We start from the raw sequence: 17,522 nt of genomic DNA, 5'->3' as shown, positions 1-17,522 counted from the left end.
TTCTATCATGACGTTTGTGACATTCATCTTTGTTTACAGTTCGTACACGCGCTTTCTATTTGTCACTTGCTGTCGTATGATCGCAGCGATTGTTGCTGACAATCAATTCTGATATACGTGTGTATTAATTAATGTTAATTTACAATTTAGAGAAAGAGAGACAGATAAAGATGTTCTATTTTTGAAGGGCATGAGAGATCCACTATTAAAATATTTAGATTCGTTATATTTTTCATTGCAATCGTCGGCTTAAAGAATTGCATTTCTAAAAGTTGATGTACAATTATAATGCAGAAATGATATAGAAATGATAGAATAAATCTTAATTATACGATATTATCATTCTTCTGCGATATTGTTCAATGCCAAAGAGATATATTTTTCATCGAATAACCTTGTGTATATGATGTTTTAATGTGCGAAATCTTATCTTTATTTATCATAACGGAACATATTGTTATTGTATTTTTTAATTGTTATTATTTTTTTTGTTGTAATATATTTTCTATTTATTATATTTATTTTACTGTTTTCTTTGTCTTTCAGATTTAAGAAAATTATTAGTTTCCAAAGATGTCTGAAATAATACGGTTCACAAAATTAAAAACAGCTACAGATCCAAGATTTTGGGCAAAATTTGCAGAATTGAAAATAGACAAGTTGAAACTAGATGAGAAAGCCGAGATACATATGTGGGGGAGTTTTGCTCTTCAACCAATGGATGAAGGGAGAACCAATCCATTAATACTTGATTGCACATCATTTAATGAGTAAGTATTACATAGGCAATTTGTTTTTTTGATGAAATAGATTAAACTATGTTTTGCAATATAATTTGCATGTATAATTAATAATAGCTTAATAATAATGTTTATAGTAGCATAATTATTAGCGCAATATCGCCCAAATATTATAACTCTATATCTCCAACATTTAATTGATGAAATAGCAGCAATAAATTGATATTAAAGTATAAATAATAATATATAATTAATATGTGTATATAAATTGTATATATATAAATTCTATGTTGATGTAATAAACAGAATAAACTCCAGTCAAATGAGTTTCAGAAACTTGGAGACAACTTCTCATAATGCTGGAGTAGCATGTTGTGGCTACATGATTAACACAAATACCTATGAAGCTTTCAGACAGATAAATCCTGAGAAGTTTATCGACACCATGGGCAAATGCATTATTGATAGTATCAGAGATGGCACAGCCTTGCAAGAGCCGTCACGGCTTTCGATATTCTTAATATTTGCATATTCGGATCTTAAGAAGTATAAGTTTCATTATTGGGTCGCACATCCAACTCCTTTCTCATTTCCAGAAACTTATTCGGTCGCACCGACGAAATTTGCATCTGGTGAATTTACATCCAGTCAAATAGATAAATTATGTACAAGCTTTCTTCAGCTGGATACAAAATCGAGAAACTTCTTCACAGTTTTTGTGTCTGGAAAGGATGATTTGAATGTTGATAGTTTGTCAAAGGGAGTTGAATATATAAAACTAAATGTTAGCAGCAAAGAAGATTTAGAGCAGGTTTGACGAAGTTATATTCTTATTTTTTTATACATAATAAAAGAAACTTTTATTATTATTAATAACTGAAATATCTTTTTTATCTTTATCAGGCAAAAAAGGAGGTATACTTTGCATTTTATGATCCTTGTGCAAGTGCAGAACCTGGATGGCCCTTGCGAAATCTTTTGTGCCTATTATTATGGCATTGTCCTATGTACTGCTTTACACGCGACATCAAAGTCTTATCAGTAAGGAGCAATAAAATGCAAACTGCAATTATATTTACACTTAGAATCAAAGAAGATAAAGATATAGAAACTATGAGAGAAACTATTTTCGAAGGACACTTGGTAGGATGGGAAGCTAACGTAAATGGAAAAATGGGTCCCAACATCGCGGATTTATCTAACATGGATCCTACCAGGTAAATTTAAGTTCTTCAAGTTAACAATTTTTATGTACAGAAATTTAAAAGTGCTTTTTATATTTGTATGTTACATTAGATTATCAGACAGAGCGATCAGTTTAAATCTGAAATTGATGAAATGGCGCCTTGTCCCTGATCTAGATTTGGAAAAGATCAGTAGTTTACGATGCCTTCTCTTGGGTGCCGGAACACTTGGATGTTCTGTGGCGAGAGTACTTCTTGGCTGGGGTATCACTAATATGACGCTCGTAGATAATTCTGCCGTTTCACACAGCAATACTGTGCGCCAAAGTCTATATACGCATGAAGATGCGGTACAACGTCGGCACAAAGCACATGCCGCAAAGGATGCTTTACTTAGGATACGTCCTAGTATGGTAAGTACATATGTTTATTAAACTTGTTGCATTGTGAGACGATATTTCGAAGTAATTCAATTCAGTCAATAAAATCACTTATGGTGTTGCAGAATGTGGAAGGTGTAGTCTTGCATATTCCTATGCCTGGTCATGTAGTCGGCCAGAGTATGATGGAAACGACTAGAGAGGCTGTGAGCAAACTTCAAGAACTCATAGATAATCACGACGTGGTGTTCTTGCTTCTGGATTCACGTGAAGCCAGATGGTTGCCAACTCTCTTGTGCGCCGCGACGAATAAGATAGCTATCAACGCTGCTTTAGGTTTCGATTCGTATACGGTACAACGACACGGTATTTGCGATCTTTCCGATTCTGTTTCGCCTAATTTAACGATACAGAATCCTGTACCATATAATCTTGGATGTTACTTTTGTAACGATGTAACGCAACCCGGGAATGTGAGTACATATTATTTTAACATCATATTAAGTCCCGAAAAAGATTTATAATCTTTTTGTTTTAAATTTATAACTACTTCAAATAAGATATATTTTAATTTTGTGATTGTTATTTTTGTTCTAGTCACAAATTGATAGAACGCTCGATCAGCAATGTACGGTAAGTCGGCCAGGTCTGTCACAAATCGCTGCAGGTCTAGCAGTTGAATTACTTATGGCAGTAACACAACATTGCCAAGGGTAAGTTAAATTCAAACACAATATACAGATTTTGTTTATATGATTTAAATATTTTTAATTTTTTTAATTATTAAATATTTTTGTTTATATGATAATTTTTTTTTTATAATTTTTTTTTAAGAATTTCAGCTACAGCGCTTACAAATACCGATTGGGACTATGATCAAGACACTTTCAACAATCCGCTCACAGGATTATTGGGTGGCGTACCTCACACAATACGGGGCTCGCTTTGGAATCACAAAATAAACTTAACTATCACACATAGATCCCCATTTTGTACAGCTTGCTCGAGGCCTTTAATCGAAGAATATCAACATCGCGGTTTTGCTTTCGTGCTCGACGCTTGCAATACGCCAAATTATCTCGAAAAATTATCAGGACTCGAGGAAATATTTAAAAGACCAGATCTGGACGAGGTATGTAATTATATACATAAACAGTCAAGTGCGCCTAAAGTATTATAAAAAAATATTTTAGAAAATTGGAAAAAGTTATTTTTGTGTTATAGATTAGCTCTAAAATCTTTTTTATTTTGATAAATAAAAATTAATATATTTTTATCGCTTTACGTAATTCATTTGCATTTATATTTGATATTACATTACATATGTATTTTTCAATTTTCAGTTATGTTATGCAATGTGTAGTTCGAGCGAAGATGAAGAATCATGAAAAAGAAGCCGTGATAAATAATACAACCAAAATAATAAAATGCGTACAAAAGAAAATGTATAATATGAATTTCACACATAAGTTAATTGCACAGTTTTTATATAAACAAACTTATATATATATATATATATATATATAAATAACACATTTTATGCGGAATGCCATTTTGAAAAAGAGCACATTTAAATTAATCAAAGTTATAGTGTATTGAATCAAAACTTTTAGTAGAAATTGTTAATATATGAGAGTTATATATGTGATGAAAGTCTTTGTGTTTCTTCAAGTTTGCAAATTTGTCCATGTTGCATATTTTACTTCAAATCGATTATCTATAATGTATGATTTTATCATTATTATAAAAATTTGAACTTATCTAATGTTAAATAAATTCTTTTAATGTGAACAATAACACTTTTTTATTCTTGAAACATTATAACTCCTTATTATCTGCATAATTACTTCTAGTTTTTATTTTACAATTATAGAAATATATTAAAGATAATTGTTAGAAAATAATTAATGTATTTTTCACCGTGTTTGAATATATCTATGTTCTTTTGTAAAACACTTAATCACACATTCATTTCCATATCATGTTTTTATATCTCATTGTTATTATAAGAATATATCTGTAAGTTATTATAAATTTAAAAATTACATATATGGCAAAATTTGAATATCTTATTTGAATATCTTATGAATTTTTTGTATATTACATCATTTTTAAATATAAATTATTCATATAATACGTTTTTAATTACATCTTATATAAATCTTATATAAATCTTTTTATTGTAGTGATAATATAATTGTAATATATATACAATTATGTATATTTTTATTTAATGAAATAAAAAAATATTTTAGAAAATTGTTTCACATATAATAGAACTCAGCTGCAAGAAATTGATAAAGTCACATAAACTTAAGTAAACTCGAGTTCTCAAAAATGCCGTGAAATTGAATTGATTTTATTGATCATGTTCGCCTTTCGCAGGCGTTAACTAGAGTCCCTCTAGTATAAGAGTCAAATCATGAGGGTCATCAATTCCTGATTGGTCACATTTCAAGTCCCTTTAAACGCAGCAGATACTTTTGATGGGTAGTACCCATGGCACATACAAAAACGTAAAGTCATAACACATAAGCAGTAAGGAAATCGTAAGATTGGATTCGCTACTGCCTTGCGATCTCTACCGTGATTGGGCAATTCGCTTACTGATTACGTCTTACGACCTTACGTTTTGTATGTGCCATGGGGTTAAATCTGTGAATTGGTGCGAGCAACTGTTTCATAGTGTAGAAGGCGGGACGCGAAATTAGACTGTCAACTATGGTGGAATTATGCTGTTTCCGGCCAGTATCCGACACCCGGCAATGGCGTCCTTGCGCTCTTATGTCCTAACTCTTACTAGAGGAACTCTAGCGTTAACAAGCGAGTATTCACATCTGGACGGGTCTTAATACGTCTCAATGCGAATATTTATCGTACGCGAAACGGAACTTTTCGGGTTATTTCGCAACAATCGCGATTATACATAAGAGTCCGAAATCCTCGGACTTAAAAAAGAAAAAGAGTACACATAAGTTGACGCAAGTGACGTGAGTGAACGCCCCGCCATCGCTGGAGAATCCTTCAGACATCAAGAAAGTGCACAGTTCCTTTTTTAAGATTTTTGAACTTTGAACTGCGCTATCAGCAGATCGTTTAAGATCATTCCAAGCTGAGTGCTGCTCGCAAAATCTTCGGAGTAACAGACGTGAGATTTGTGAACGATGGCACCGGGACGGAGTAACATTATCAACAGTAATCAGCTCAGGAATTCTAGCTTTTCGTCCAGGTATCGACGCGTGTCTTCGGAGTAATTTAACAAACAATCCTCAGAAGTAATTCTGTAAACAATTCTCAGAGTCATGCTGATGTCACAAAACATTCAGCTGATCATTTTGCGACCGAATTCTGCACCAGTTATCTTTACATTCAATAATTCTGTTTTGATATCTTATTTTTTGTTTATTCGAGCAATAGAAAATAAAGAAGAATAGAAAGTCATGTGTATATCTGGAATAAATAGAATAAATATTTGATCATTTTTAGTAGATTTTTTAATCTTTAATTAAATAAGGTTGTTATTAGGTTTGTTATTTTAGGTTGTTATATTAAGGTTTGTGTTTTTAGTTGAACTTTTTGCACAGTTTAGCTTTCCTCTTTTTCTTTTCACATTAGAAAGAAAAGATGAACTGTGCAAGAATTTAAGTTTAGCTAAAAAAAAACTGGCTTTTTGACACTTTAATGTACGGCTCTCTCTCCCTCTTTCTCTTGATAATCATTTAATAATAATTCTTTTATACTTTTTATATTTGAAATATGTACTTTTAGATTACAATTTTCTACTTCACATAGAAAATGAATTAGATTGATGCCTGTCTCAATAACATTTGAAACAAACAATGCAAATTTTGACTGTCCAGCATGCCGGGACAGTCATCTTTTCAAACTGGAGTTGGAGCCGTTCCACCTCCATTGCCACCTCGCCAACCAGCTCAAAGTTATTTAGGATATAACGATTATAGACCATATGGCTCGAATTATGGCTATGGCGGTTACAGTAATTATGGATATGGAGGTTATAGAGGCTACGGTGGATTTGGATCTTTTGGTAGTTACATTCCCTATTCTGGTAATAGTTATGGACAAATTGGAGGACACAGTGGTGATGTGGAGAACAGGTATACTGGAAAAGGTCATCTGTAAATATCTAATTGAGAGTTAACTACTGAGATATAAAATAATGAAAGGATAAAAATGTAGAACTTTCTTAATTGATATTATATCCCGTTTCAAAAATATAATAATTACAAATTTATTAACGGATTCACACTCTTAAAAATAAAAATAAACAAATTCAAGACTAATGAGAGTCAAGGCCGATGAGGTATCAGCGATTAAATTAAAATCCCAAAGATTAATTTACATAATGTAATTATTATATAATAATTACAGTTTAAAATTCTTATTTGAAAAAGTATGCTCAGTTTAATTCAAGCTTTTTGAACTAATGTTCATTTTTACCAATGTAAATTAACTTTAATCTCTTTTTAATTTTACTAATTAACTTTTTATCTTTTTCTTATTTTAAAAAACCTTATTTAAAAAAAGATATTCATATTCCGTTCTTATTTCAAAATCATCTTAAATAATGTTTTACAATGTTAATACGCCGTTCTTATGATTGTCTTGAGACTGTATTTAGAACAGCCTTAAATATTAGATCTGTCTCTGAATACCAGCTTGAGAATGAGAAAAAGATAGAGTAAATTAAACCGAGATTAAAATTAAATTGCATGGATAGGAATAATTGATAGAACATTAAAGAGTTGGCTTTTTATATTGCAGGTTTCAACAATATGCAGAGGAGAGCACAAGATCGACTTTTCGTGTAGTGGAGACCGTATTACATACATTTTCATCCATCACAATGTTACTGGAATCAACATATTTCGCATTGACAAATTCCTTCCGTGCGATTTTAAGCGTAGCAGATAATATCGGTAGATTGCGGTCAACAATTGGCCAGTTATTAAGCACATTTGCTTTAATCCGTGTCATGAAATGGATCTACAGAAGGATTTTATTTACGCTTGGTAGGTTTGGTTTTTATATAATCAGAACTTTTATATCTACTTACATAATTTATTATCGTTTAATAATGATTCTATTCCTAGGTCTTCAAACGCAAAATGCTGTCGTCGAAGAATTGTGGCAGCAATCAGCACAATTAACAAATGGAGAACAAACACCGATAACGACGGCGACGAACGAAAGGATTTCTCCTTGGATGAATATTTTACTCCTCGGCGTGTTTGTCGCTATTCCATATCTAATTCACAAGATAACGAGTAATATAAGGCAAAATCAAATAAAAGGTAATTGTTTTTGCATTTTTAAGGACATTTTAAATCTAAATAAACACGTGATAAATTTTTACATATAACGATCTATGTCTTCCGTCGCTAAACTTTATGCTTAGAAAAATTTTATGCGTCAAATAATTTTTATAAAAATTTTACAAAAATAAAATGCAATTTCGTATATAAACTAATTTTTTCTTACTGTAATTCCTATCTTTAAGATAAATGATACTTTATATATTGGTAAATTTACAGTTAACGATCCGAAAGAATGGGTGAAATGCGAGGATCCAGTATGTGTGGCAACAGCAATGTACGATTTCATGGCAGTTTCGAATGAGGAATTGAGCTTGAGAACTGGTCAAAAAATATGGTTGGCGCCGCGTTCCCTGCAATCTAAAAGCATACCAGGTTGGTGGATAGCCACCGATAATAGAAATGTCGGTTTGGTACCTGCTAATTATGTAACTATAGTCGGACAGTTGAAGAGAAAACCAGAATCGGAAAGCAATGGAAATGTTATTACATCTACGGTAATTCCAACTTCCATGCAAAATGCGACCGCTTCTGACGAACAGATGAATACTGTAGAACCTAGCATTGGCCAACAAAGTACTGACTTCTCTGAGAATAATATTAAAGACGATCTACTTTAGTCGAAATTAATTGAAAGATCTCGATCTAAATCATTCAAATAGTCGCAAAGTGATATTAGGCCTGTTCTTTTTGACTGAACTTTTGCACCAGTTCATCTTTCTTCCTCTTTATTTCTTCTAGAGAGAAAAGAAAGAAAGAAAAACTAGTGCAAAAGTTCAGCCAAAAAGAACAGACCTATATGGTCTACCTTAAATATATGGCCTACTATATCTTTATAGGACATGACTGATATAAAGTAATATTATAAAACGCGCCATATTTACTAGGTATCAAACAAAGCACAGTGAATCTTTTCCAATATGTTGATATATGATTAAATTACGATAACCGACATTTTTACTTGACACTTAATGATTTATTTCAATTGAGGAAAAGCTCACAAATTACCATAAAATACAATTTTGTTATTTTGATTTTACAGTAATATATTATCTTTTTATATATTAAGTTATCCAAATAAAGAGGAGTTTGTAACATTCGTATTTGTACATATTAAAAATATATTTGTACATATTAAATAAATTTAAAGCGATATTTAATTCGATATTTAATTTTAAAAAAAGAGACAAAAATGCGAATTGTTTCACATACGTGCGTCAACATTTTTTTAAAATAAATTTCCGCAAATGCGGAATATTTATGCGGATATTTCGATCTCACATTTGCATTTAGTTGCAATAACATTCATGCTCGTCGAACACTTAAAAACTTAATGCCAAATTTTGTAAAATAGTGATAACGAGCATATGTTACGCTAGATTTTCGTAGTGAAGTCATATATTAAAAATCTTCAGTTAATGATACAAAATTCTACATAAATGTTTCGGCCCAAATTTGGTAATCTTCAGTATATCAATAATAAATTTTAAATACAAAAACTGCTTTTCTATTTAAATATAAAAAAGTCAATTAACATAATCGCACATTTATGAAATTATAATGTTAATAATATATATTTAAACATCTCAAAGACACACGTTAGTAAGAGTTGATCCGAAATTTTATAATTTTTCGTTCACAATTAATTAATTGATTAATTGTAACTGCTTACTCATAAAACAAGAAGAATTGATAAATTACATGTCACAAGCTCTCTTTAAATATTTACAATATAGTGTCACGATCTTATATGTAAAAGGAAGCACAGGGCAATAAAAATGCGTTTGTACTCGGAAATCAGGTAGATAGCATAAAAATTAGCTGCAATATTATGTAGGATATAATAGATTATTTCAAAATATGAGATTGTTCGAAAGTGCAAAATCTCCATGATATATTCGACATCGAAAAAATCAACGGTTAGAGTTTATATAAATCCAAAATATATAATCCTATATCTAAACGTATATGTAATTTTTAATCTACATAGACTTCAATATGTGATAAAAAATTGAATTGTTTTAATTAATAAAACAGTCTGCCTTTTTTGTTACCGAATTAAAAAATCCGATAGAAATGTGCCGAAATATAAACACGTGTGCAATTAAAATTTTGTACGTTTTGTAATATTTTGATTGTATAACTACTTTTTATACTAGCCTCATGTAATATTTTATAATGGAGGTAATTTAAAAAATTATGTGTGTATATATATTGGCACATTTTTTTCGCAAATGAAAATTTAAGATATTGAATATGAGATTTTACAATCCTAATTCTTCAAAGTTGAGAATGTTTCTTATTTATAGCGTTTTAAATAAAATTTATAAAATTCGATATGATATATGTTGAAAGATATAGGTTGTAAAAAATATTTATATTTTATGTTTATGAAGAGTCTAATGAAAATGGACTCTTATCCGTAATTTATTGAGAAAACATTACTACATAAAGGAATTTAATGAAATAAAATGTTTTACCATTAAACTGCCTGTAAACCAAAAATTGTATCAAACAAAATCTAATTAGATACAATCCCTAAAATTTAGATAGGCATGCATCGATTTAAACGTCTATATATAACACTAAATATAATACGAGACAAAATAAAGAATATAATTATGGACTATTAAATGCTCATCGTTAAAGAAATTACGATTGCCCGAAAGTTTTTAAACTAACATGCGCACACACGCATACATGCACATTTATAGTGAACAGTTTTCTTGTGAAATATTTATTTTCCAAATTCTAAGAAATTTAATTGAACTTGGAATATATGTGGAGAATAATACGTAGATACCATAATAGCACCTATATAATATATAGCACCTATATATTTTCATATTTTACAAGATATATTGATTTTTGCCAAAATTTTAATTAAATATAATTATACGCCTTTTTGATAATCTCAAGAGATTAGAGAGATTTAAAGGCCAAACTTTTTAAATAAATAACCTAGATTAAAAAATGTCATTATTCGAAGAATCTTCGGCATAGAGTGATACAATACAATACAAAAATTGCACCACTATTTTGGCATATTTATAATCACATTGTCAGTTTTGAAGAAATTTGTTTATATTGTTCTCCAATTACACAATTATTTTAAATTAATAAAACATTAATCTCCACTTACAAATCATAATTTAAGAATAAATTTTTACACACTGATTTTGTTTGAACTTTAGCGCGTGTAATAATTAAATTTGCTAATTCACGAATTTTATAACTTATTTAATGATAAATTGTTCTGAAAGTTAGTTAATATAATTTTTTAACATAATTCCAAATAGATAATTGCTATTAGATAAAAATCTAAAAATAAAATGGAAAATATGTTACAACACTTAACAATATTAAATTATTCTAAAGATTTTGAATAAAACAAAAATTAAGTTTTATCACTTACAGAGCAATTTAAACTTTCTCAATGAAACATCGATAATAGATCTCTTAAATTCTGAAATGTCCTTAATTCCTTCTGCTAAATGAATTTGTCAATTCTGGTAACAGTAATAAGACACATTTATTGTTCCAAATCACATATATGAACGGTGGTTTTGCAATCCTTTAAAATCCTTCAACTCAAACATATATACGATATCGTACTGTTTTTAGATCATCACAAATAGAAAATGGAAGTCTACAACTTCCTTTCACATGAAAAAGTTCATAATTGAGGATTTCAAAATATATATGTATATTAATATATATTATGTATATATCAGTAGAGTACACAATTTTCACATTCATTATCCGTGATGTGGCTCTAGATCCACTAATCGATATGGTGCTTTCGCCAATGTGTGTATATGTATATATACATACCAATATATATACATACATACATATATAATCATTCAGTCAATATATATACATAACGTACTCCCGCTCCAATAAAGTTCATTCATTTGCTAGAAAAAGCTAACTAATCTGTCGTGGATTGTTTTAGAAAGAATTTCGGCGCCCACAAGCAAGTTTCCACTAACGTATGACTAACAGTAGGAGAGATTCTTATACAATTTTTTAAAACTTATATATTCGTAATTTGCACTATATAAAAATCAAGGTTAGTAGTTACTTGTAACGTCGTTACTTTGTTGATCGTTACCTTGTTACAATAATGACATTGTGAATTTTTTATGATAATGGTAACATCAAAGTTAGAAAAATAAATTGTTACTTGTAACGGATTGAAAAAATCATTCATTATTGAAAAAAACTAATAAACTTTTTCCATTGATTTGTAACGCATTACTCGTTACTTTGTTAGTTTTTTTTTAGTAACACATAATGATTTTTTAGTAACACGTAAATCACTTTTAAAAATGATTTTTCTAATCATAGCACAACCTTAGTATTTAGTTAGTTAGCATTACTGTCATAAAAAATTACAACGTCGTCATCAAATTGTTTACTATAGAAAGTAATGACAAAGTAACTGAAAAGTAACGTTTGCCTGATAAAAATCGTATGTATTAGCCCCCTATGCTCCTCTTGACTTTCGGTATTGAATTTTCCTAAATTTAAAAAAATGTAATTCGAAGGAAAAATGTAATCAATATATTAATATAGAATATTCAAGACTGCTTAATAGCAACAGAATAAAAAAATAAAACCTAATATATTTTTAACGTTTGTGACTTATTTAGTTTCAACAAGTAGAATTGGCGTGTCTAAATATCTCGAATATCCTGCTATTCAGAGGGCTAAAAATATAACACAAAATTAATAATATGATATTTCTAATAACGTGTTCATCATTGTTTCCCTATACTGTTGTTTTCTTGTCTGCGGCAGCATCACGCAATCGATAGAAGAATTATCGTAGAGATTATCGTTATCTGTCATAACGCGATTTCATGTGAACACAATCATCAAGTTGCCTTTATACGCAGTGTCCCTGAGTCGAGCTTACTGTGGGCAACACGATATTCACAACGCACTTAAGAGTTACCATTCAGCGTCCCCATTTGCTTTTTGGAACACATAATCTTTTCCAGACAGATTCATTATACCGTCCTTCAAATAAAATTTCCATTTATTCCGACTCCTTGTAATCTGAAAATAAAACGTTATCATATGTGACTCCGAGTTGAAACATCGTAATGTAGAGTATTACATAAACTTTATCGTAAACTTAGACATAAATCACTATCTTGTACCTTATCGTACTGGCAGACGACTACATTATCGGTGTCGAAGAGATCAGCAGGATCGTCATCCGTAACATCATCTTCGGAATTAAGGGGGTCCTAATACAAATAATTCTCTTGTGAGATAATCACTCAACTTATGTGAAATTTATTTGTGAACTGTGAATATAGTGAATATGCGAACATTTGCGATAATTAATTTTGTACTGCGATTTTTTCGATAAGTTAATGTCTGAAGAGGGCTCAATCCGAAATTAGGTAATTTATTTGTATTTAAACTGAGTTTTTATTTTATTATATATTTTTTCAATTTTACTTTTCTCTATTTGTAATTTATTCTTTTAATTGTATGACTTTTTTTAAAGAAATGTGTTTAACTCTTACTTTGCCCTTTATTTATTGTTATTTATTTTGTATAGGAAGAGTCCTTCAATCTGTTAAATAAAATTTATTTATAAATATTAACCTCTTCACGAGCCGCAGCCTCATCATTTTCTTCCTCCTCTTTCTCATCCATATCCTCATCATCATCATCGTTATCCTCTTCTTCCTCTTCATCGTCATCGTCAGTAGAATCACCGACTCCTCCATCTAACTGATTTATATTATTTTGCTGCTGGAAAAATGAATAATGTATGGTGTGTTACCTATATAATATACATATATGTGTACGTGTAAGCACTTATCTATTATCTTATCTTTTCCATTATGTTCTCTTAGTCTGCATAGATTAAATATTCACTCTACCTGATTTTGAGGTGGCCTTTGTGTAACGACACTGTTTGTACTTTGTGTAACCACTTGAAGAGGCTGATTCACTTGTAATGGAGTTAATGCTGCTTGTCCTTGCAGTGTAGAATTCACATGCTGTTGCAACAAAGTTGAAGCTAAATTTGCTGGAAGACCCATAGCGGCGGAAATTACCGGACCTGTTAAAATTGTATGCAGCTGGTTTGCTGAAAAGAAAAACAGATAATCTTTTTATTTATATAGATAAATAGTTGACATGTGTACATGTGTGTTTACAAAAGATTTTTTTACAAAATAAACTCCCTATTCTTTTTAACTGAACTTTGTACTTTATTTTTTCTCTTTTTTTTTCCAACGTAGAGAGAAAAGGAGGAGAGACGAGCTGTACAGGAAGTTCAGCTAAAAAGAATAAGCCTCAAAATAAATTACAATAATAAACATTACAATAACAATATCTAGAGACACGGTAGCGTCTTGGCGCTAAGACATGGTGTGAGACACTGCCGTGCTCCTTTATAAATATATCTGTATATTCATATTACAATATAGATGTAAATATATTTTTATCATACAAAATTTTATGGAGATTTGCACAATAAAAATTATATCTAACAAAATATGACATATACAAAAAAGTTTAATCAATTTGTATTACACAAGTTGGTTTTAATAAAACACAGAAAAAGTTTCACCTTGAAGAGCAGATGCAGGAACTTGTATGCTTAAAATACGTTGTGGTCCATCCGGCACGCCAGCTTGTGGAGGTAAGGTGATTTGTATGGGTACTTGTCGATTAAGCACAGCTGAAGCGGTCATTTGTTGCACCGACGGCGTTGTCGAATGTTGCTGCTGTTGCTGCAATGTTGTTCCCGTGGAAGGATGCGTGTGTTGTTGAGGTTGCGAGGGTTGCTGTGGCTGTGCTTGTACTTGCTGCTGTTGTTGCTGTTGCGATTGTTGTTGAGGTTGCGTTTGCGGTACTGTATTTCCAGCAGATGGTTGTACAAAATGATTTCCTACATTAGCTGTTCACACAACATCAAATTTATAGCAATAATCTAGTCATATAAAATGCATCACCATTACTGAATGTTCTACACTTAATAGCAGTGAATCACCTTGTATAAATTATATTGCAATTCACTGTAATAAATCGTTTGTTAATTATATGTTCAACCTATCAATTAAAGTTATTATTTTTTACAACTTTGAAGATTTGAAGTCTTAAAAGAATTCAAATTGTCGAAGTTAACTTTCAACACTAAAGTTTTCAAAGCACTTCAAACTTCTTAATATTCAGAATTAATTTCAAAATTTTGAATTTTCAAAGTTGTCAAAAGTAACAATATCTACTATCAATGCGTACCTTTATTGACAGACACAGCTTTGTGCGTATTGATTTGAGGAACTTGCGGCTCTGGTGGATCTGGATTTAATTCCACGGCCTTGCTGGCCATTAGTTTTCCTTCCCATATTTGCTTGAGCTCTAGTAAAACCTGCTCATCTACACCTTCGTCTATAAATGACTCTCGTACTCCCGATATTACATCTTCTATCACAGTGTTGTACAATTTCAGCTGTGTATAAAACGATTTATGTAGTATTCTTTTGATGTTGCAAGAATATTAAAAATATATATACACTGAAAAAAAATTTATTAAATTTTAATACATATTTTTAGCATTAAACATTTACTTATAGTAAATATTTACTTAATAAAAAAAGTAATTATTAAATCACATTAAATTTCTTATATCAAATAAATGTGTTTACATTTAGTAAATATTTAGTTAGTATTATTCGAATAAACATTCGTTAAAATTTAATAAATTTTTTCAGTCCATATGCTCCACTATATAGCATATATTTCCATAAATTATAATTTATTTTAGCAGTCATACTAATCACTAAATGTTACATAAGCATAAATATACAAATGTATTGTTATTAAAAAATTAAAATATGAATTTATATATATGTACATATAAGCACAAAATTTGTGGACAAATTATATTATTTCTGTATATCTTTTATATTCTAATTAGTATCTTCTATTAAAATCTTCTAATATCAAACATCAACTTAGAAAGATATTAGAAGCATAAAAGAAATATAATCGTATATTGCATAGAAATCTACACTTGTAGATTTATATTGGCCCTAATTTAATTTATTCCAGCATTTCCATCAAGCTAGAGATACTGAAAATTCTACATCAAAGAAAAGATTCTATTTGACTAAACCAGTCAAGTATGTAAACAGTTGAACATTTGCTCAGAGATATCACAGTGGCATGTAAGATACAGCTTGATATTTAAATATTAAATGACTGTATATGTTAGAATCAGAGAGCCACGTCGAACAACGCAATCCATCATTAGGACTTTTCAGTCCAAGGTACGACTTCCCCGATGCTCCTGCAGTCGAGCGTACCACGCCGCCGGATGCGCGCGGCATTCTCCGATAGATATCGAAAGATTCAGAACAATCCGGAAGAAAACTTCTCGTTATCTCGGGGAATCATTCGGAATACGTAAACGTTTGTTCAACGTAACGCTCGCTGGTTTCTACTCACCACGCTGGTTTGGCTGAGAGCCATCGTGGCGCGATACGCACGATCGGCGTGGATGCACGCCCGACCGGGAAGGGAAGCAAAACACCGACGATCCGCGAGGATGTTATCCTATCCGCGTCGTTACAGAACTTTCAGAAGCCACACCGATGCATCGTTGAGAGACGAGGGGAAGAAGATTTCGGAATCCTCGCGTCGATCGGTACTCGTGAAAGCAAAATGCAAAGCGCACGGCAACGATCTGCCTCGCTCTATTCCACGCTCCGTCCACGAAGGCACGAATGAATACCGCACGAACACCGTCGACAATGGTCGGCAACCTTCGGGTTGGCCGCGCATGCTCGCCAATGCTCGCGCGACCTACGACCCTACGAGCGCCCGGTCTCTTTGGGGCCTTCGAGCCGTGGCATGAGAAGCATTTATACTGACCGTAAGGGCGCGTTCACACCTTGACGAAAAAGCGGAAAGCGAAAAAGCAGCAGCCAATCAGAACTCTAGCGAGTAGTCTACAATTTCGGCTTTTTGTACTACTTACTACCAGCGCGAGTTCTGATTGGCCGTGTCACACCACGCATTGAAGATTGAGGGCTAATTTCACGCCAGTTAATTTCATCGGCCGTCGACTGATCAATCACGTTTGCTGTTTAGTACAATTGACCAATTACGGTTTATCCCGATTAGGGTTAATCGGTGTTGGAATCAGCCTTGAGAATTGAAAATTAGAAATTAGAATTTGACCAATCACAGTCGATCATTTCCCTCTCATTCGACGGCGATTGGTCAGTTCTTAAGTTCCTTTTGCTGAATTTTTACATCTTTCCTCCTTTTTTCTTAATTTTTTGAAGAAAAAAGAGAAAGAAAGCATTTATAATAATGCCATTTTTTATCAAATTAATGCCATCATCTTGATTCATTAATGAATTTTTAAATAATGTTTAAACTACAATTGATGTCATTTTTTTATTTTACGATTTTTCTGTCTGGATAAAAAGTTTGTTCTTTTCAGTTAACTTCTTGCAGATTCATGTTTTCTACTTTTCTCTTCTTTGACAAAAAAAAATGACCAATTCAATTTAGCTAAAAAAACAGAATAATATAGGCATTACTTGATACTTCATCGCGCTGATTAAATTAACAAGAACTTGATCAATCGGAGTCCAATCAGAATGACGTCACGCGACAAATCTCGCCATGTTCGAAACGGACCAATCAACGAAGAATCGGAGGATCAGCTGTGCCATTGCGAACGACGTTTTATATCTGAATTTTATATATGTGTTGTCAAAATTTGTTATAGTATGCGTCATAGTACTCCAGTAAGTTTTATGTAGAGTGTACGGCCATTCATATACATCTCTGCAACTAATTGCGTTAAATTTAAACAAAATATGAATTTAGCGT

General features: G+C 31.4%; 3 protein-coding genes across 6 annotated transcripts; 2 read left to right on the top strand and 1 right to left on the bottom strand.

Annotated features, from left to right (window-relative positions):
* LOC108747338 (ubiquitin-like modifier-activating enzyme atg7) lies at nucleotides 1-4,009 on the top strand. Of its 2 annotated transcripts, XM_018484740.1 has the most exons (9): nucleotides 1-117; nucleotides 547-770; nucleotides 1,074-1,551; nucleotides 1,644-1,957; nucleotides 2,037-2,337; nucleotides 2,430-2,777; nucleotides 2,902-3,017; nucleotides 3,139-3,436; nucleotides 3,648-4,009. In XM_018484740.1, the coding sequence occupies exons 2-9, from the start codon at nucleotides 574-576 to the stop codon at nucleotides 3,690-3,692; spliced, it is 2,097 nt and encodes a 698-aa protein (XP_018340242.1). In that variant the 5' UTR covers nucleotides 1-117; nucleotides 547-573; the 3' UTR covers nucleotides 3,693-4,009. The 2 variants fall into 2 exon arrangements, with proteins under 2 accessions (XP_018340242.1, XP_018340243.1); XM_018484741.1 differs by lacking the exon at nucleotides 1-117 and having other exon boundaries at nucleotides 700-770; nucleotides 1,063-1,551.
* A 626-nt stretch (nucleotides 4,010-4,635) lies between these two features.
* Nucleotides 4,636-8,368, top strand: LOC108747352 (peroxisomal membrane protein PEX13). Its single transcript, XM_018484758.1, has 5 exons — nucleotides 4,636-5,533; nucleotides 6,165-6,422; nucleotides 7,090-7,337; nucleotides 7,419-7,619; nucleotides 7,860-8,368. Exons 1-5 carry the CDS (start codon nucleotides 5,469-5,471, stop codon nucleotides 8,258-8,260), a joined length of 1,173 nt encoding a protein of 390 aa, XP_018340260.1. The 5' UTR covers nucleotides 4,636-5,468; the 3' UTR covers nucleotides 8,261-8,368.
* A 3,549-nt stretch (nucleotides 8,369-11,917) lies between these two features.
* On the bottom strand, nucleotides 11,918-16,448 carry LOC108747497 (transcription initiation factor IIA subunit 1). 3 transcript variants are annotated; one of them, XM_018485014.1, is made up of 7 exons: nucleotides 16,125-16,448; nucleotides 14,916-15,126; nucleotides 14,245-14,529; nucleotides 13,550-13,758; nucleotides 13,269-13,418; nucleotides 12,812-12,901; nucleotides 11,918-12,707 (listed from the first exon to the last, which is right to left on the bottom strand). In XM_018485014.1, the coding sequence occupies exons 1-7, from the start codon at nucleotides 16,146-16,148 to the stop codon at nucleotides 12,600-12,602; spliced, it is 1,077 nt and encodes a 358-aa protein (XP_018340516.1). In that variant the 5' UTR covers nucleotides 16,149-16,448; the 3' UTR covers nucleotides 11,918-12,599. The 3 variants fall into 3 exon arrangements, with proteins under 3 accessions (XP_018340516.1, XP_018340514.1, XP_018340515.1); XM_018485012.1 differs by having other exon boundaries at nucleotides 11,919-12,707; nucleotides 14,245-14,574; nucleotides 16,125-16,441; XM_018485013.1 differs by having other exon boundaries at nucleotides 11,920-12,707; nucleotides 13,269-13,415; nucleotides 14,245-14,574; nucleotides 16,125-16,438.
* Nucleotides 16,449-17,522: the final 1,074 nt, after the last annotated feature.

The sequence above is a fragment of the Trachymyrmex septentrionalis genome, unplaced genomic scaffold (genome assembly GCF_001594115.1).
Source record: "Trachymyrmex septentrionalis isolate Tsep2-gDNA-1 unplaced genomic scaffold, Tsep1.0 scaffold2, whole genome shotgun sequence".
NCBI lineage: Eukaryota > Metazoa > Arthropoda > Insecta > Hymenoptera > Formicidae > Trachymyrmex > Trachymyrmex septentrionalis.
This window is presented reverse-complemented; position numbering and strand designations above follow the sequence as displayed.